The sequence below is a fragment of the Ranitomeya variabilis genome, chromosome 1 (assembly GCF_051348905.1).
Source record: "Ranitomeya variabilis isolate aRanVar5 chromosome 1, aRanVar5.hap1, whole genome shotgun sequence".
Classification (NCBI taxonomy): Eukaryota; Metazoa; Chordata; class Amphibia; order Anura; family Dendrobatidae; genus Ranitomeya; species Ranitomeya variabilis.
Window position 1 is genome coordinate 514,010,080 of NC_135232.1, and position 20,811 is coordinate 514,030,890.

The following is a 20,811-nucleotide window of genomic DNA, read 5'->3' on the forward strand; positions in this document are numbered from 1 at the left end:
ATAAGCTAAGTTCTGTTTTTAGTTGTTTGGTTTTTTGTCCAGCTTGCTAATTATGACTCTATGCTAGCTGGTAGCTCTAGTGGGCTGAGGTTCTCCCCATGTGCCATGAGTTGGCACATGGGTTCTTGTAATCTCAGGATGGTTTTTGATTAGGGTTTTTTGCTGACCGCTCAGACCCCTTTTGTATCATTCTGCTTTCTAGTTATAGCGGGCCTCATTTTGCTAAATCTATTTTCATCTCTATGTGCGTGCCTTCCTCTCATTTCACCGTCAATACATGTGGGGGGCAACTATACCTTTTGGGGTTCATTCCTCTGGAGGCAAGCTAGGTCTTTATTTCCTCTGCAATGCTAGTTAGCTCTTAGGCTGGCGCGTGGCGTCTAGAATCAACGTAGGCACGCTCCCTGGCTATTTCTAGTTGTGTTTGTCAGGAGTAGGGCAGCGGTCAGCCCAGGTTCCATCACCCTAGAGCTCGTCCGTTATTTATGTTATTTTGCTTGTCCAGTGCGATCCCCAGCCATTGGGATCCTTGACAGTATAGCCGGCCCACAAAGTGTTAATTGTTTGGGCTGAAGCAGGAGAAAAAGAAGTGTTTAAGGGAATTTTTTTTTTTTTTTTTTTTTTCCCCTCAGAGTTTTGCTGCCTAGCCCTTAATTGCTGTCTAGCTGCTTCTTACCTCCTCTTAACCCTTGAATGGCTCTGACCTTAGCTGTTTAACATGGATGTCCAGAGTTTGGCTTCCAGCCTGAGTAATCTTGCTGCAAAAGTTCAAAACATACAGGATTTTGTTGTTCACACTCCCATGTCTGAACCTAGAATTCCTATTCCAGAGTTTTTTTCTGGAGATAGATCTACCTTCCTGAATTTCAGGAACAATTGCAAATTGTTTCTTTCTTTGAAATCTCGCTCCTCTGGAGACCCTGCTCAGCAGGTTAAGATTGTAATATCTTTCCTGCGGGGCGACCCTCAGAATTGGGCATTTGCATTGGCACCAGGGGATCCTGCATTGCTCAGTGTGGATGCGTTTTTTCTGGCACTGGGATTGCTCTATGAGGAACTTAACCTGGAGATTCAGGCTGAAAAGGCTTTATTAGCCCTCTCTCAGGGGCATGATGAAGCGGAAGTATATTGTCAAAAATTTCGGAAATGGTCGGTGCTTACTCAGTGGAATGAGTGCGCCCTGGCTGCAAACTTCAGAGATGGTCTTTCTGAGGCCATTAAGGATATTATGGTGGGGTTCCCTGCGCCTACAGGTCTGAATGACTCTATGACTATGGCCATTCAGATTGATCGGCGTTTATGGGAGCGCAAACCTGTGCACCAGTTGGCGGTGTCTTCTGAACAGGCACCTGAGACTATGCAATGTGATAGAATTCAGTCCAGAAGTGAACGGCAAAATTATAGGCGGAAAAATGGATTGTGTTTTTATTGTGGTGATTCAGCTCATGTTATATCAGCATGCTCTAAACGCACAAAAAAGGTTGATAAATCTTTTGCCATTAGTACTCTGCAGTCTAAGTTCATTTTGTCTGTAACTCTGATTTGTTCACTGTCATCCATTTCCGTCGATGCCTATGTGGATTCGGGCGCTGCCCTGAGTCTTATGGATTGGTCATTTGCCAAACGCTGCGGTTTTAGTCTGGAGCCTCTGGAAGTTCCTATTCCTTTGAAGGGAATTGACTCTACACCATTGGCTATGAATAAACCGCAGTACTGGACACAAGTGACCATGCGCATGACTCCCGTTCATCAGGAGGTGATTCGCTTCCTTGTACTGTATAATTTACATGATGTACTAGTGCTTGGTCTGCCATGGTTACAAACTCATAATCCTGTCCTGGATTGGAAAACAATGTCTGTGTTAAGCTGGGGATGTCAGGGGGTTCATGATGATGCACCTCTGATTTCAATCGCTTCATCTACTCCTTCTGAGGTCCCTGCGTTTTTGTCTGACTATCGGGATGTTTTTGAGGAGCCTAAGCTCAATTCGCTCCCTCCTCATAGGGATTGTGACTGTGCTATAGAATTAATTCCTGGCAGTAAGTTCCCTAAGGGTCGTTTATTTAATCTGTCAGTGCCAGAGCATACTGCTATGCAGAATTATATTAAGGAGTCCTTGGAAAAGGGACATATTCGTCCATCTTCGTCCCCTCTGGGAGCAGGTTTTTTTTTCGTGGCAAAAAAAGATGGTTCCCTGAGGCCTTGTATAGATTATCGCCTTCTGAATAAGATTACAGTCAGATATCAGTATCCATTGCCATTATTGACTGATTTGTTTGCTCGCATTAAGGGGGCTAGGTGGTTCACTAAGATAGATCTTCGCGGTGCGTATAATCTTGTGCGGATAAAACAGGGTGATGAGTGGAAAACCGCATTTAATACGCCTGAGGGCCATTTTGAGTATTTGGTAATGCCTTTTGGACTTTCTAATGCTCCTTCAGTCTTTCAGTCCTTTATGCACAATATTTTCCGTGAATATCTGGATAAGTTTATGATTGTGTATTTGGATGATATTTTGGTGTTTTCTGATGACTGGGAGTCTCATGTTCTACAGGTCAGGAAGGTGTTTCAAGTCCTGCGGGCCAATTCTCTGTTTGTGAAGGGCTCAAAATGTCTCTTCGGAGTCCAGAAAATTTCTTTTTTGGGGTACATTTTTTCTCCTTCTACTATTGAGATGGATCCCGTCAAGGTTCAGGCGATTTGTGACTGGACACAACCTACATCTGTTAAGAGTCTTCAGAAGTTCTTGGGTTTTGCTAATTTTTATCGTCGGTTCATTACTAATTTTTCCAGTGTTGTTAAACCTTTGACTGATTTGACTAAAAAGGGTGCTGATGTTGCTAATTGGTCTCCTACGGCTGTGGAGGCCTTTCAGGAACTTAAGCGCCGGTTTTCTTCTGCTCCTGTGTTATGTCAACCAGATGTTTCACTTCCTTTTCAGGTTGAGGTTGATGCTTCCAAGATTGGAGCGGGGGCGGTTTTGTCACAGAGAAGTTCCAATGGCTCGGTGATGAAGCCATGTGTGTTCTTTTCTAGAAAATTCTCGCCCGCCGAGCGCAATTATGATGTGGGTAATCGGGAGCTTTTGGCCATGAAGTGGGCATTTGAGGAGTGGCGTCATTGGCTTGAGGGTGCTAGACATCATGTGGTGGTCTTGACTGATCACAAAAATCTGATTTACCTTGAGTCTGCCAGGCGTCTGAATCCTAGACAGGCTCGTTGGTCGTTGTTTTTTTCTCGTTTCAATTTTGTGGTTTCATACCTGCCAGGTTCAAAGAATGTGAAGGCAGATGCTCTTTCCAGGAGTTTTGTGCCTGACTCTCCTGGAGACTCTGGGCCTACTGGTATCCTTAGGGATGGGGTAATATTGTCCGCCGTCTCCCCAGACTTGCGACGTGCATTGCAGGAGTTTCAGGCGGATAAACCTGATCGTTGTCCACCAGAAAGACTGTTTGTTCCGGATGATTGGACCAGTAGAGTCATCTCCGAGGTCCATTCTTCTGTGTTGGCTGGTCATCCTGGAATATTTGGTACTAGAGACTTGGTGGCCAGGTCTTTTTGGTGGCCTTCCTTGTCAAGGGATGTGCGCACCTTTGTGCAGTCTTGTGAAGTGTGTGCTCGGGCTAAGCCTTGCTGTTCTCGGGCCAGTGGGTTGTTGTTATCCTTGCCTATCCCGAAGAGGCCTTGGACGCACATTTCCATGGATTTTATTTCAGATCTCCCTGTCTCACAGAAAATGTCCGTTATCTGGGTTGTGTGTGACCGCTTTTCTAAGATGGTTCATTTGGTACCCTTGCCTAAGTTGCCTTCCTCTTCTGAGTTGGTCCCTTTATTTTTTCAGAACGTGGTTCGTTTGCATGGGATTCCGGAGAATATTGTTTCTGACAGGGGATCCCAGTTTGTGTCTAAATTTTGGCGGACGTTTTGTGCTAAGATGGGCATTGATTTGTCTTTCTCGTCTGCATTCCATCCTCAGACGAATGGCCAGACGGAGCGAACTAATCAGACCTTGGAAACTTATTTAAGGTGTTTTGTTTCTGCTGATCAAGATGACTGGGTTGCCTTTTTGCCACTGGCCGAATTTGCCCTTAATAATCGGGCTAGTTCTGCTACTTTGGTCTCTCCTTTCTTTTGTAATTTGGGGTTTCATCCTCGTTTTTCCTCTGGTCAGGTGGAGCCTTCGGATTGTCCTGGAGTGGACGTGGTGGTGGACAGGCTACATCAGATTTGGAATCAGGTGGTGGACAATTTGAAGTTGTCTCAGGAGAAGACTCAGCAGTTTGCTAATCGCCGTCGCCGCGTGGGTCCCCGACTTCTTGTTGGGGACTTGGTGTGGTTGTCTTCTCGTTTTGTCCCTATGAAGGTCGCTTCTCCTAAGTTCAAGCCTCGGTTCATCGGTCCTTATAAGATCTTGGAGATTCTTAACCCTGTATCTTTTCGTTTGGATCTCCCAGCATCGTTTGCTATTCATAATGTGTTCCATCGGTCATTATTGCGGAGGTATGAGGTGCCCGTTGTTCCTTCGGTTGAGCCTCCTGCTCCGGTGCTGGTGGAGGGAGAATTGGAGTATGTTGTTGAGAAGATCTTGGATTCTCGTGTTTCCAGACGTAAACTCCAGTATTTGGTTAAGTGGAAGGGTTATGGTCAGGAGGATAATTCCTGGGTGGTCGCCTCTGATGTTCATGCGACTGATTTGGTCCGTGCCTTCCATAGAGCTCATCCTGATCGCCCTGGGGGTTCTCGTGAGGGTTCGGTGACCCCTCCTCAAGGGGGGGGTACTGTTGTGGATTCTGTTTTTGGGCTCCCTCTGGTGGTTACGGCTGGTACTGGGTGACTTTGGTGGGTTGCGGTCTCTGCTTTCCACCTGTCCATCAGAGGCTGGGTGTTTCCTATTTAACCTGGCTTTTCTGTCATTCCCTTGCCGGCAATCAATGTACTCAGATGTGCTCAGTTTGGTTCCTGACTACCTGCTCCCAGATCTCTCAGGATAAGCTAAGTTCTGTTTTTAGTTGTTTGGTTTTTTGTCCAGCTTGCTAATTATGACTCTATGCTAGCTGGTAGCTCTAGTGGGCTGAGGTTCTCCCCATGTGCCATGAGTTGGCACATGGTTTCTTGTAATCTCAGGATGGTTTTTGATTAGGGTTTTTTGCTGACCGCTCAGACCCCTTTTGTATCATTCTGCTTTCTAGTTATAGCGGGCCTCATTTTGCTAAATCTATTTTCATCTCTATGTGCGTGCCTTCCTCTCATTTCACCGTCAATACATGTGGGGGGCAACTATACCTTTTGGGGTTCATTCCTCTGGAGGCAAGCTAGGTCTTTATTTCCTCTGCAGTGCTAGTTAGCTCTTAGGCTGGCGCGTGGCGTCTAGAATCAACGTAGGCACGCTCCCTGGCTATTTCTAGTTGTGTTTGTCAGGAGTAGGGCAGCGGTCAGCCCAGGTTCCATCACCCTAGAGCTCGTCCGTTATTTATGTTATTTTGCTTGTCCAGTGCGATCCCCAGCCATTGGGATCCTTGACAGTTAGGGTTGGGACTAGGGTTACGGGTGTGTTGGGGTTAGGGTTGTGGTTAGGGGTGTGTTGGGGTTAGGGTTGTGATTAGGGTTATGGCTACAGTTGGGATTAGGGTTTGGGGTGTGTTGGGGCTAGTGTTGGAGTTAGAATTGAGGGGTTTCCACTGTTAAGGCACATCAGGGGTCTCCAAATGCAACATGGCGCCACCATTGATTCCAGCCAATCTTGCGTTGAAAAGTCAAATGGTGCTCCCTCCCTTCCAAGCCCCGACGTGTGCACAAACAGTGGTTTACCCCAACATATGGGGTACCAGCGTACTCAGGACAAACTGGGCAACAACTATTGGGGTCCAATTTCTCCTGTTACCCTTGCAAAAATAAAAAATTACTTGCTAAAACATAATTTTTGAGGAAAGAACAATTATTTTTTATTTTCACGGCTCTGCGTTGTAAACTTCTGTGAAGCACTTGGGGGTTGAACGTGCTCACCACACATCTAGATAAGTTCCTTGGGGGTCTAGTTTCCAAAATGGGGTCACTTGTCAGGGGTTTCTACTGTTTAGGCACATCAGGGGCTCTGCAAACGTAACATGATGCCCGCAGACCATTCCATCAAAGTCTGCATTCCAAAACGTCACTACTTCCCTTCCGAGCCCCGGAATGTGCCCAAACAGTGGTTTACACCCACATCTGGGGTATCATCGTACTCAGGAGAAACTGGACAACAACTTTTGGGGTCAAATTTCTCCTGTTACCGTTGGGAAAATTAAATAATTCTGGGCTAAAAAAATATTTTTGAGGAAAGAAAACACATTTATTATTTTCACGGCTCTGCGTTATAAACTTCTGTGAAGCACTTGGGGGTTTAAAGTGCTCACCACACATCTAGATAAGTTCCCTTGGGGGTCTAGTTTCCAAAATGGGGTCACTTGTGGGGAGTTCCTACTGTTTAGGCACATCAGGGGCTCTGCAAACGCAACGTGACGCCCGCAGAGCATTCCATCAAAGTTTGCATTTCAAAACATCACTACTTCCCTTCCGAACCCCGACGTGTGCCAAAACAGTGGTTTACCCCCACATATGGGGTATCAGCGTACTCAGGAGAAACTGGACAACAACTTTTGGGGTCCAATTTCTCCTGTTATCCTTGGGAAAATAAAAAATTGTGGGCTAAAAAATCATTTTTGAGAAAAGAAAAATTATTTTTTATTTTCATGGCTCTGCGTTATAAACTTCTGTGAAGCACTTGGGGGTTCAAAGTGCTCACCACACATCTAATTAGTTCCTTGGGAGGTCTAGTTTCCAAAATGGGGTCACTTGTGGGGGAGCTCCAATGTTTAGGAACACAGGGGCTCTCCAAACGCGACATGGTGTCTGCTAAGGATTGGAGCTAATTTTCCATTCAAAAAGTCAAATGGCGCTCCTTCCCTTCCGAGCCTTGCCGTGCACCCAAACAGTGGTTTACCCCCACATATGAGGTATCGGCATACTCAGGAGAAATTGCCCAACAAATTTCTGGATCCATTTTATCCTGTTGCCCATGTGAAAATGAAAAAATTGAGGCTAAAAGAAATTTTGTGTGAAAAAAAAGTACTTTTTCATTTTTACGGATCAATTTGTGAAGCACCTGAGGGTTTAAAGTGCTCACTATTAGGGTTGAGCGAAACGGGTCGGCCATTTTCAGAAGTCGCCGACTTTTGGCAAAGTCGGGTTTCATGAAACCCGACCCGACCCCTGTGTGGGGTCGGCCATGAGGTCGGCGATCTTCTGAATCTGGTATCGGAATTCCGATACCGAGTTCCAATATGTTTGCGATATCGGGAATCGGTATCGGAATCCATATTTAAGTGTAAAATAAAGAATCAAAATAAAAAATATTGATATACTCACCCTCGGACGCGCCCTGGTACTAACTGGCAGCCTTCCTTCCTAAGAATGAGCGCGTGAATGACCTGCGGTGACGTCGCGGCTTGTGATTGGTCGCGTGAGCGGTCACATGGGCGGTCGCGACCAATCACAAGCCGCGACATCATCTAAGGTGCTTCACGCGCTCATTCTTAGGAAGGAAGGTTGCCGGAAAGAAGCAGGGCGCGTCCAAGGGTGAGTATATACCTAATAGGAATATACTCACCCTCGGACACGCCCTGCTTCTTTCCGGCAGCCTTCCTTCCTAAGAATGAGGGGATAAAAGGGTTAGGTTTCCTGCTCAGCAATTGGTGAGAAACCAATTTAGGGACAGTAGGGCAGGTAAGGATTTATTAGATCTTCCTAGGGGTCTCCACTCACCCCTTCCCTAGTGTCTGTGCTCCTTTCCCCTCTCTCCTTCATGTTTCACTTAGTCTTCCCACACTGTGCAGGACATTATCACCAGCTGTGCTTATTTACAAAAAAATAAAATAAATTGAGAAGTGGTTTTATTGTGTGTATGTTATTTTTCCCCGGGTGTGTTTTTTTTTCTATTCTCCCTTGGTCATGGATCCGGTTGCAGGGCTGGCAGAGCAGCTTCGCTGTCTGTCTCTGGAGGTGACTGACCTCTGCCATGACACCTGCGGAGTCAGGTTGCTAATGTTGGGGTCTCTGAAGGTAGGTCAGTTCAACTGGAACCCAAGGTTGCCCTCCTGGACAGGGTTTCCAGAGGTAGAGACAAGTTTTTTGTTTTCAAGGAAGCTTGCCAACTGTTTTTTAAACTTCATCCTCACTCCTCTGGAAATGAGGAGCAGCGAGTTGCTATTGCCGCAGGATTCGGTTTGCGTCCAGTCTATGGAGGAAGTTTTGGTGGCTCTAGCCCTTATCTATGATGACCCTGAACGAGTTGCCATGGCTGAGTCCAGGTTGAGTCGCCTTCAGCAAGGGAATCAGTCAGTGTAGATGTATAGCTCTGACTTCCGCAGATCTGCAACTGATACTAAATGGAATGGCTTGGTTCTCAGAAGCCAATTTCTTCAGGGCCTTACTGAAAGGTTGAACGATGCTTTGGCAGTGTATAAACCCCTCAGTCCTTGGAGGCTGCTATGTCGTTGGCTATTCTCATTGATAGACACCTACGAGATCGGTGGATAAGACCACCTTCTACGGTGTCTCTTTTTCGGGGTATTGCCCCTTTGCCAGGGGAGCAGTCTAGCGGTGAACCAGGTCTGGGGAAGGTGGAGGAACCCATGCAGTTAGGGGGTGCCTCTGCATCATACATTTCCACAGAGATTTACAAATAGAAGGGAGTGTGTTTTTTGTGACATTTTTTTTTTATTGGGCTTGTGCTATGATGACTAAGCAAAAGGATACTTGTTTAACCCTTGGTAGTCTGGAGTTGAATAAACAAGGGGTGGATTTATCGTCAACCTGCAGTTCCCAGTTTGTCCTGACAGCAGAGATGGTGCTAGAGAGCAAAACCAAAGAGATTTCTGTGTTTGTTGACAGTGGATCTGGAGTCAGCATGATTGATGGTGAGTTTGCTAGAACTCATGGGCTGGCTTGCTGTACTTTAGTTAAACCCATTCCCATCTTCGCCATTGATTCAGCGCCACTTGCCCAGAAAGCTGTGACTCAGATTGTTCATAATGTAAGACTGAGGGTAGGGATGATTCATTGTGAGATAATTCCTTGCTATGTCCTGGACAGTCTTCCCACCGCAATTGTATTGGGTCTTCCCTGGTTGGTGAATCATAATCCATTGGTGGACAGGTAAGCCAGGGAGAACATTGAGTGAAAAGATTACTGCCATGAGAATTGTTTTAATATTTCTCTTTCTACAGTCTCTACATCAGTCTCTCTATCTGCATTTTTGTCGGGTTTTGAGGACGTTTTTTCTGAGAAGAGGATTTGCCTACTCACCGTACATATGACTGTCATATTAACCTGACCCCTGGAGCTAAGCTTCCAAAGTCAGGACTGTATAATCTTTCCAGCCATGAGAGACAGGCCATGAAGGGGATGAATGGAAAATGACATTCAATACCCCTTAGGCCTGTTTCACACGTCAGTGGCTCCGGTACATGTGGTGACAGTTTTCTCACGTACCGGAGACACTGACACAGGTAGACACATTAAAATCAATGTGTCTCTGCAGATGTCAGTGATTTTTTGCGGACCGTGTGTCCGTTTGCAAAACACGGAGACATGTCAGTGTTCGTGGATCACACGGACCCATTAAAGTCAATGAGTCCGTGTAAACACGTACCGCACACGGATGCTGTCCGTGTGCCATCCGTGTGCATTTTTCCTGTCATAGGGTTAAAGTTGTAAAAATTGTTGCAATACACGGACACAGACACACATACAGCACACGTACAGCACACAGACAGCACACGGACCTTAAAAACATACTCACGGACATCACACGGATCCCACACGGATAGTCTACGTGAGCACTCGGACAGGGATAACTCCGGTACCGTTTTCTCCGGTACCGGAATTATCTGGACGTGTGAGACTGGCCTTAGGGTCATTTTTGAGAGTCTGGTCATGCCTTTCAGTCTGACAAATGCACCTGTGGTATTCCAACATTTCATTAATTATATTTTCCATCATTTGGTGGGCAGATTTGTGGTGGTCTATCTGAATGTTATTTTGGTTTGCTCACCTGATTTTGAGACACATCGTGGGCATGTTAAACAGGTGCTGCAAATGTTAAGGGATAACAAACTATATGCCCGTCCCGAGAACCTGAGGGCTCTACAGCATTTTTCTGGGCTTTACTAATTTTTACTGGAAATGTATCCAAAATTATTCAATAATTATGAAATCCCTTATTAATATGACAAGGAAGAGGTCTGATTTTTCCAAATGGTCAGATGCCGCCCTGCAGGCTTTTTCCTCCCTAAAGCGCTGTTTTGCTACGGCCCTTATAATCAGTCAACCCAATGTTTCGCAACCCTTTGTTGTGGAGGTTGATGTATCAGAGGTGGGGTTTGGGGCTGTGTTGTCTCGGGGTCCGTCCCCTGGTAAATGGCGTCCATGTGCTTTCTTTTCTAAAAAATTGGTTTCAGCTGAGAGACTAAATTGGCATTTGAAGAATGGTGACATTGGTTGGAGGGGGCCATCCATCCTATTACTGTTATCACTAACCATAAGAACTTGTCATATCTTCAATTGACTAAAGAATAAACATCTCAACCTTAGGCAAGCTAGATCGTCCCTGTTTTTTACTAGGTTCAATTTCCTGGTCACTTTCTGTCTAGGGGTCAAAAATGTCAAGAATGATGCTTTGTCCTGGAGTTCGCCTGGGGGTGGTGACCATGAGAACCCTGCCCCGATTTTAAAAAAGGAGGTAGTCATTGTACTCTTAGCAGGAGGGTGAGGTGTAGGAGGCACGTTCTAAAGTATCGCATACCCATTCATCTAGTAGTCTTCTTCCGCTAACTATTCCTAGCAGGCCATGGACACACTTGTCCATGGAGTTTATTACTGACCTACTGGTATCTGCAGGCAAGTCTATGGTTTTGGTGGTTGTAGATAGGTTCAGTAAAATGGTTCACATCGTCACATTACTGGCACTGCCAAATGCCAAGACTCAGGTGTTTATAAATGAGATTGTGAAGCTTCACGGGGTTCCCTCTGATGTGGTGTCAGATCAGGGGATCCAGTTTGTTTCCAAGTAATTGACTGGGGGTAGAGCTATCATTTTCCTTTGTCTTCCATCCACAGTCAAATGGACAGTCCGAGTGCGTTAATCAGAATTTGGAGACTTACGTCAAGTGTCAAGTGTTTTGTCTCCGAAAATCAGGAGGATTGGGCATCCTACTTACTGCTGGCAGAATTTGCTATAAATAATCATAGTCAAGAATCTACTGGCAGGTCACCATTTTTTGTTGCATACGGTTACCATCCACAGTTTGGTACTTTTAGTGGGGGAAGGGCTTCGGGAGCTCCTGAAGAGGAATGTTTTGCTTCGTCACTCTCCTCAGTGTGGCAGGGGATACTGAGTAATATAAAGATCATGGGTGACAGCCTTGAACAAATGCCTGAGAGAAAGCGCTTGCCAGGTCCGGACCTGAATGTGAATGACTTTGTGTGGTTGTTTATCAGGAATATCAAGTTGAAGGTTCCTTCCTGGAAGTTGGGACCTAGATTTATTAGTCCCTATAAAATAACAACCATCATTAACCCAGAAGTGTTTTGTCTTGATCAACCTCAGGCCCTTAAGATCCACAATATCTTTCACAGGTCTCTGCTCAAGAAATATGTGGAACCTCTTGAGTCCTCACCCCTCCTACCGTCGCCCCCAATAATGGTTGATGGTAATCTGGATTTTCAGATTTTGAGGTTTGTATTTTCTCATCTCCAGCATTGTTCCCTACAGTACTTGGTGCACTGGAAGGGTTATGGTCCAGAGGAAAGGATGTAGGCTTCAGCATCAGAGGTGAATGCCCCCATGCTTGTTCATTCATTGAACACTCCTATCCTGAGGTCCTGAGTGTCCAGGGGCAACTCGTAATAGGAGGAGTACTGTCGTGAGTGCGTCAGATGCAACAGACAATCTGGCTGAGTCACCGGTGATATTCGCATTTCTCCCAGTGATGACTTGGAGCTATAGCAGTCGGCTAACTTCCTCTCTGAAGTTGTTTGAGGACGTTTGGTGCTACCTCTCTGAGTCTGCTCAAGCCAAGTTTTTTCCCCTTTTTCCATCTACCTTTATGTCTTTAGTTTACATTGAGGACTGACCAGTGCTCATCCCCTCCCCCTCTCTATCCAGGGCTTCCTTCCCTTCGTGTTGCATTTAGTCTTCCCACACTGTGTGTGACAGATCGGCAAGCAAGCCCAGCATGTTGGCTGCAAATAAAGTGCCAAACACGCTGGGCGGGTCACTCGAATATACCGAGGCAAATAGCAAATTACTCGCCAAGTCATGAATAGCCCAAATACAATACTATCCGTGCGAGTAACGAATAGTGCCGAATGTATTCGCTCATCACTAGTGAATACATGCCAATTTTTAGTTATTTGATCCCATACATTTAATTTATGTCTATATTTTTTCACTTCACTTCACCAACTTAAACTATTAAGTTCTGATGGATCACACACAAATTTGATTACAAAAATATTCAAACACAGGTTATAATGTAACAAACAAAGTAGGTTAAAAGTCATGGGGTGAATACTTTGTATTATCCATTCTATATCTGGAGCTCAGAGCATCTTTGTTTGATAGTACAAGTATTAGTAAATTCTATATATTTTTACCAGGAAGCATCTGACTATAGACCATAAAAATTAGCACTAAGTAACATAACACATATCTCTGGAACTGTGTGGCAAATTAAAAAAAGGTAATAAAATTAGTGAAAAACTGGCCACTTTTGATCTGGTGACAGGTCATCTTTAAGTATAGATATTATTGAAAGAAAGCACATCAAGGATTTGAATAATTTACCTCTGACTGGTTGGAAATCACTCCCCTCTTGGGCTTTGTTTTTTGTAAATTGACCCAACGATGGGAAAAGGATAAGGGAAAAAGAGAGTAGCAATACCTGCAAACAAAGAAATTATAAGAGAGCTTAGAGGCAAAAACCTGAATAGAAAACTTATACCCCTAAATAAAAAATATATTATAAAAATAACATATATAATTTAAAAATAAAAATGATACACTTAACCCCTTTAGCCCCGAAGGTGGTTTGCACGTTAATGACCAGGCCAATTTTTACAATTCTGACCACTGTCACTTTATGAGGCAATAACTCTGGATTGCTTCAACGGATCCCAGTGATTCTGAGATTGTTTTTTTGTTTTTTCGTGACATATTGTACTTCATAACCTCAGGAGAAAAATATGAGTCCCATTCTTGCCAAAGAAGTAATAACAATATTTATTGAAAAAATCAATCACTAAGTTACACAAAAAAGAATTGACAATGTTTACAATAATGTAATATAGGGATTTCTAATAGTGACTATATCCATAAGTGCAAGCAAATGACCCAGGGATAACAAGACAGAACATATGTCAATGTAGCACAGTCAAAAGGATATCTGAAAATTACTCCCAATCATTAGGTGCATACGCCTTGAACATATAGAGACTTTATAGGTAATACATAATTAATAGTGAATTCCTCACCAACATCTCTATCTGTGCCAATGTATCAGATGTGCAAAGTTTATATAGTTTATATAGGTACAAGTGTCCCGTCAGGGTCCTGGTCACCCTACCCCAATGCGCGTTTTGCGTCAGATAATCACCGCTTCCTCAGGGGGCATGACTATGCAGCGCCCCAGAGTCCTGGTCGTTGCAGTACTGTGGCTCTGCCACTATGGGGAGCCATGGTGCGTTCGATGGCACTGAAGGAGCTCATCTGATCAGGTATCACAGACACCAATACATTTCACAGCTGGGCCTCCGGGGGGAGCTAAGGGTTCTATTCATTAGGCCACTCCCCACCATAGTGGGTAAACTGGGGGTCAGGCAGGAAGTTAGATCAGAAAGCTGACTGGATTGGACGAAGCAACACCTTGTGGCAGAGGGTGTTGTGGAGGAAGAGACAGTAGGGTCTCTGTCAGGGGTGGGATCCTGACAGGGGCTTGGCATTGGAAAGAATGTAACGGGTCCGCGCCAGCTCCGGGAAGCGGCGGGGCCCAAGAAAGGACTAGAAGCGAGATAGATTGTGCTGAGTGAGAAACGAGATCAAGCGATAGGAGAATTCCAGTAGGGGTCGTGCTGTAAGACCGTAGCAACATCCTACTGAGGCGCAATACCGGTGGTCGGAACGCCGAGGGAGTATTATAACATCCAGCTTCAAGCAATACTCTAAACAGCGGCAGGACAGTCAGTTTAAGGCGGGCTGTCTAACACATATCACCTATGAAGTCTTGGGAGGCAATTGCGGGAGAGGGGCGTCTCTAGGGTCCCGGAAGAACTCCAGGCCTACCCGACAAACGGGTGCCGTTCTAACTGTAACATCAGGAAGGGACGGACGATTAGAAGAACATCATTTAATCGAGTTGTGAGGGAACTTAAGAAACAGACACAACAGTTGTGGGGTACTTTCCGTAAGCACAGCAGGGAAGGACTACAACACATAGCGCTAAGAAGGAAGGCACCGATTTCCACCTGTGAAGTGTACTCTGGAGGTGCCATTGGACCGGCCGGACTTGCGCAGCCTGGTGAACCGTGTTCTGGACTGAGGACTCAGAGATCTCCAGTAAAGAGGTAAAGAGACTGCAACCTGGTGTCCTCGTTATTTACCGCGACCTGCACCCACAACTGCACCGTTACAACACCACTCATTGCACCGGACGTCCCCCACTGACGGACAGGGCCACGGACCGGGACTAGCCACCGTGACAACCCCAGAACTGAGACTCAGAGGCCCGGCTCCGGGTACCCCTCGGCCCTGCGGCGGTGTGGGGGTGCTCCAAACTTGGCGTCACGAACAGGATCTACTTAAGCCTGAAGAATCAGGTCATGTGTGCCTTGGAACTGTGATTTACGGTGCTTGGACTGTACTTTATTGCAAGGACTGTGTTGTGCCCTTTGCCGCCAAAATCCGCCGCCATTGCAGCGCTGAGGAGAGCGCAGGAAGAGAAGAGGGGCGTGAAGTGGGCGTAGACAAGCTGGAGAGCGCGAACAACAATGGCCGCCCAGTCCAAATATTTCTGTGTCCTGAGGACGTGCCCGTCAACAGCCGAGGTCCGCCTCCTGATCCTGGTCGGAGGGTGGAGACCATGGGGACGGGGCCGCCCACGAAAGAGACCGCGGGAAGAAGACGCGGGAAGAGAGACAAAGATGGCCACGCCAGAAGCCCCGCATGAGAAGGATCGGGCGCGGAGAGAGGTTGGACAGCCCAATGTAGCCCGGGGTACGCCGTCGCTGCGGGGACTGACCCTGGCAGAGCCAACGATGGGCCGACCTCCTCGGCCGCCGTCGGAAGAGAGCATGGCCGCGGCCGAGGGCCGGCAGATTGCCGCCCGCCTGGAGGCCGACACCCGCGTGATCACTAGGCTGGGCCGGCCCACGGAGATCTGCTTGGCTCCAGTGTCCCCTGCTTCTCCCAACCCGGCCGCGGCTGAAAGTGCGCTGCAGACGTCATGCCTGAAGATTATGCCCGAGGCCGAACACCTGCGGCGCTTGATGACTGCATGGCGAACCCGACCTCGGCCGGCCGTGCAGGTGGACCTGACCCCCACCGCGGAGGTTCCCTTATCCCACTGGGGGGTCGTGATTTCTTTTAACCCCCAATACGGACGCGGGGTTATTCAGGAAATTGGGGAGCCGCTGCAAATCCACGTGGAATGGGAAGAAGTGGAGCCCTGCAGCGGAAGATTCCCCCGCGACCTGGAGCCAGGTGATGCGGTGACGTACACCCGATGGAGGAGGGCTACGGGAGAAGCTGGCTGGATGGCGCGAGGCGTGCAGCGGTGTACTGCCTTCCAGGCTGCTGCCGGAACACCGGAAGAAGGTGACCCCGTGGGAAAAGCAGCGGAGCCCGGCCCCGCGGAACCACGAGAAGCCCGGCCTCGCCGTGCCCCGGAGGGACGTGTGCGTCTGCCAGTGAGAAGGGCCTCCCGGCGAGGGATTCTGTCGCTGCTGGGACCGGAACCTCGTCCTGGCTCGCCAGTGCGACCCGTTGGCCTGGTGAGCCCGGATAGGAGACCACCTTCCGCTTCACCACAGTAAGATTTTACTGTTTCTCTTAACTGTAAATAGTTAACTGTTTCTCTCCTGTCCTGCTGCTACAACCCGTTCAGGGTTAACCCCTTTTATGGATCCCTTTGTTGACCCGGGATCCCTATGGTTTGTTTGTTTTTCCCAAAAGTTTTACACAAGTTTTAAAAACTGTGAAATCATGAACAGTGCATGATCCGAACTTTCTTGTATATAGTTTGCACCTTATTAAAGGCGCTTCCTACTGGTTTTACTTAAAGAGGGACTCTTTGCGAAGATACCGCACTGGAACCTTTGATGAGTATGGACTGGTAGCTTGAGAAGATACGCTACCTCAGAAAGACTTGGTCCCCTCTTAAAGGGGATGTTCATTTGTTGTGTGTAAATGGTGATATTGCTTTAAGACTGGTAGCAATAATGGCGATGGAAGAAAATGATGATAATATTTACATATGAAAGTTATATGTATGCCATTAGTTAATTGTAAAGGAATGCTGATAATGTTCTCTGAAAGAAAAAGTAAAAGGAAGTAATGAGAAAGTTTAATGTTGGGAAAAGAAGATAATTGATAATGTTGATAAGAAAAGGGGGGGATAGAAGGTAAACCCTGCGTTCCCCATTGAAAGTTAGTAATGTGTTACTAAGGACAGAAAGTGAGCCCGTAAGGGTTAGTGGGTGAGTCCTTATAGGAACCAAGTAGAGCCGGCTCAGTGTTCTCAAACTGAAAGAAAAGTTATGTTCTATACTGTGTATAGTAGTTGAAAAGGCAGTAGGCCCTGGCTGAACGGGGCGGTCCTGTAACAGAAAGGAGAGGCAGTAGGTCTGGTGCCGATAGGACAGGCGGTCCTGCAGATCCAAAGTAGGAGAATGAAAAAGTTAAAATACCTTATAATGTGATTATAGGAAGGTCTTTAGCGGATTAAGAGTGTATATCCTTAAAGTTAAATTATTGGTCAATAATGTTTGCACTTCGTAGAATACCCGGTTGGGTAAGAAAAGCTAATTATAGCATGTTGCTATGATATTTTTGCCATGTTTGTAACGTTCAAGTGTCCTTACCTCCCATAAAGGGAAGCCTGTTCAGGTATACTTATTGTTATTGCACTCAACAAAAATTGTATGTCTTTTTGCTAACTTGTATTGTTGTTTTCTTCCCAGTCCCGGAGTACTGTGTTTAACCAGGGGGGAGTGCAGCGCCCCAGAGTCCTGGTCGTTGCAGTACTGTGGCTCCGCCACTATGGGGAGCCATGGTGCGTTCGATGGCACTGAAGGAGCTCATCTGATCAGGTATCACAGACACCAATACATTTCACAGCTGGGCCTCCGGGGGGAGCTAAGGGTTCTATTCATTAGGCCACTCCCCACCATAGTGGGTAAACTGGGGGTCAGGCAGGAAGTTAGATCAGAAAGCTGACTGGATTGGACGAAGCAACACCTTGTGGCAGAGGGTGTTGTGGAGGAAGAGACAGTAGGGTCTCTGTCAGGGGTGGGATCCTGACAGGGGCTTGGCATTGGAAAGAACGTAACGGGTCCGCGCCAGCTCCGGGAAGCGGCGGGGCCCAAGAAAGGACTAGAAGCGAGATAGATTGTGCTGAGTGAGAAACGAGATCAAGCGATAGGAGAATTCCAGTAGGGGTCGTGCTGTAAGACCGTAGCAACATCCTACTGAGGCGCAATACCGGTGGCCGGAACGCCGAGGGAGTATTATAACATCCAGCTTCAAGCAATACTCTAAACAGCGGCAGGACAGTCAGTTTAAGGCGGGCTGTCTAACACATATCACCTATGAAGTCTTGGGAGGCAATTGCGGGAGAGGGGCGTCTCTAGGGTCCCGGAAGAACTCCAGGCCTACCCGACAAACGGGTGCCATTCTAACTGTAACATCAGGAAGGGACGGACGATTAGAAGAACATCATTTAATCGAGTTGTGAGGGAACTTAAGAAACAGACACAACAGTTGTGGGGTACTTTCCGTAAGCACAGCAGGGAAGGACTACAACACATAGCGCTAAGAAGGAAGGCACCGATTTCCACCTGTGAAGTGTACTCTGGAGGTGCCATTGGACCGGCCGGACTTGCGCAGCCTGGTGAACCGTGTTCTGGACTGAGGACTCAGAGATCTCCAGTAAAGAGGTAAAGAGACTGCAACCTGGTGTCCTCGTTATTTACCGCGACCTGCACCCACAACTGCACCGTTACAACACCACTCATTGCACCGGACGTCCCCCACTGACGGACAGGGCCACGGACCGGGTCTAGCCACCGTGACAACCCCAGAACTGAGACTCAGAGGCCCGGCTCCGGGTACCCCTCGGCCCTGCGGCGGTGTGGGGGCGCTCCAAACTATACAAGCTATAAAAAACTTTGCACATCTGATACATTGGCACAGATAGAGATGTTGGTGAGGAATTCACTATTAATTATGTATTACCTATAATTTCTCTATATGTTCAAGGCGTATGCAACTAATGATTGGGAGTAATTTTCGGATATGATGTCCGCAGCATATGCTTTTGACTGTGCTACATTAATAATAATAATAATAATAATTTTTATTTATATAGCGCCAACATATTCCGCAGCGCTTTACAAATTATAGAGGGGACTTGTACAGACAATAGACATTACAGCATAACAGAAATCACAGTTCAAAACAGATACCAGGAGGAATGAGGGCCCTGCTCGCAAGCTTACAACCTATGAGGAAAAGGGGAGACACGAGAGGTGGATGGTAACAATTGCTTTAGTTATTTGGACCAGCCATAGTGTAAGGCTCGGGTGTTCATGTAAATCTGCATGAACCAGTTAACTGTAGTGTTGAGCATTCCAATACCGCAAGTATCGGGTATCGGCCGATACTTAGCGGTATCGGAATTCCGATACCGAGATCCGATACTTGCCGCGTATCGGATACCGGAATCGGAAGTTCCCAGGATTCAAACTGCACAACTTTGTACGAAATCAGCCAATGAGACTGATTCCAAGTGTCGGCACATCCTGTTCAGCATGGAGGGCCTGAAACTACTGGCAAGGCTGTGATTGGCTGCTGACATGATGTCATGATGCAGTTTAAAAGTCGCTGGCGCCATTTTGCGCTCACTCTGCTGTGAATTCAGTTAGTGACAGGACGCTGTTTGCTGACTGAGGGCCAGTTTAGAGATAGCGATTTGCTTCTTTGTGCTTTTCCAAGGCTAATTTAGCAACCGCTGTGTTCACCTACTAATCACCTTGCTTTTGCCTTGTAGCGCTGTTTTCACAGCGATCTGCAAGGTCTGTGTGTGTGTGTGTGTGAGTGCAGCCCACTCTCTAGTCTGAGTGCAGCCACATAGGCCATCCATAGCTGGTTGTATTCAGTTCAGGGAGGGTGGTTCATTGCCTCATACTGTTTTTTTTTTTTTTCCAAGTAGTGTAGTCTGCTGCTAATTTTTTCAAAAAAATCCTATTAGTGTCTTTCCACCCGTCTCCAGCTAATTTGTGGAAAAACACTACATAGGATAACGTAGAGGAGGGTTTTTGGGCCTTGCAGCGCCGCTTACGGCTGTCTGCACGGTCTCCGTGTGACTGCAGCTCGCCCTGTAGTCTGTGAGCAGCCATAGCCTGGTTGTCTCCAGCTCAGGGTTCTTCACTGCGTCATACCGCAAAATCAATTTTCAATTTTCCTTTTCTTTTAAGTAGTGCAGGCTGCTGCACATTTTTTCAAAAAATTCCTATTAGTGTCTTTCCACCCATCTCCAGCTAACTTGTGGAAAAACACTACATAGGATAACGTAGAGGAGGGTTTTTGGGCCTTGCAGCGCCGTTTACGGCTGTCTGCACGGTCTCCGTGTGACTGCAGCTCTATCTGTTGTCAGTTCAGCCCCCAAAAAATAAATAAATAATAAAGTTCACCAAACACACCAGTGACACCACTTTACATTTGTGTAGGCCACATTAGCTCATATTAAAGTCTAGTCCACACTTTAGAAAATTAGTGTTTCTTATACCTGTTAGGAGTTGTTCAGGAATAAGCACACAAAGCCGTTAGTACTTTTCTGCTTATCTTTATCAGTCAACCAAGATGAAGAAGGCAGTGAGTAAGGCATGTGGGCGTGGGCGCGGAGCAGGGAGGGGACATGGGGATTCTGTGCCTGCTGCGAGCACTGGTGACTCATCAGCACCCACTTTCACCAGGGAACAGTCATTCATGTGCAGCTTTGTCGCAGAGCGCCGTACACCGCTGCTGCGTGAAGAACAAATTGAAGCCGTTGTCGGATGGATGGCACCTAATGCATCAACTTCAATTAGTGCCACATCCTCTCAGACACAGAGCACTGGAGAGCAGCCATCTGTCTCTTCACCACCTGCCAAATTGCCCAGGCAGACAGAGAGCCCAGGACAGGAGCCATCTCTACTTCTGTTCTCTGAATCTCTTGGCTTCGAAACAGGGGGCCAGCCAAGCAGCATTGGAGAAATGGAAGAAGAGGCAGGGTGCAGTGATGCCCAACAGCTTTTTCTCTCTGAGTCTGAAGAGGCGGGTGGGCCAGTGGCTCCGGTCACCACATCGCAGGCCGCATCAGCTGATGATGACACTCAGGTGCCACTTACTGGTGCGTGCTCTGCTGCTGAGACTACCCAGGAGGAGCAGTTGGGGGCAGAGGGTAGTGTAGATGATGAGGTCCTTGACCCATCTTGGCGTGAGGGACAGGAAGGTGGTGGGAG

General features: G+C 46.9%; 1 protein-coding gene across 1 annotated transcript in view; it reads right to left on the reverse strand.

Annotated features, from left to right (window-relative positions):
• The window catches only part of LOC143766098 (cyclic AMP-responsive element-binding protein 3-like protein 3), a 333,158-nt gene that overhangs the window by 20,429 nt on the left and 291,918 nt on the right, over positions 1-20,811 (reverse strand). The window contains exon 9 of the mRNA XM_077253493.1: positions 12,884-12,980. Coding sequence (XP_077109608.1) covers positions 12,884-12,980 — 97 coding nt within the window. The remainder of the gene's footprint in view (positions 1-12,883; positions 12,981-20,811) is intronic.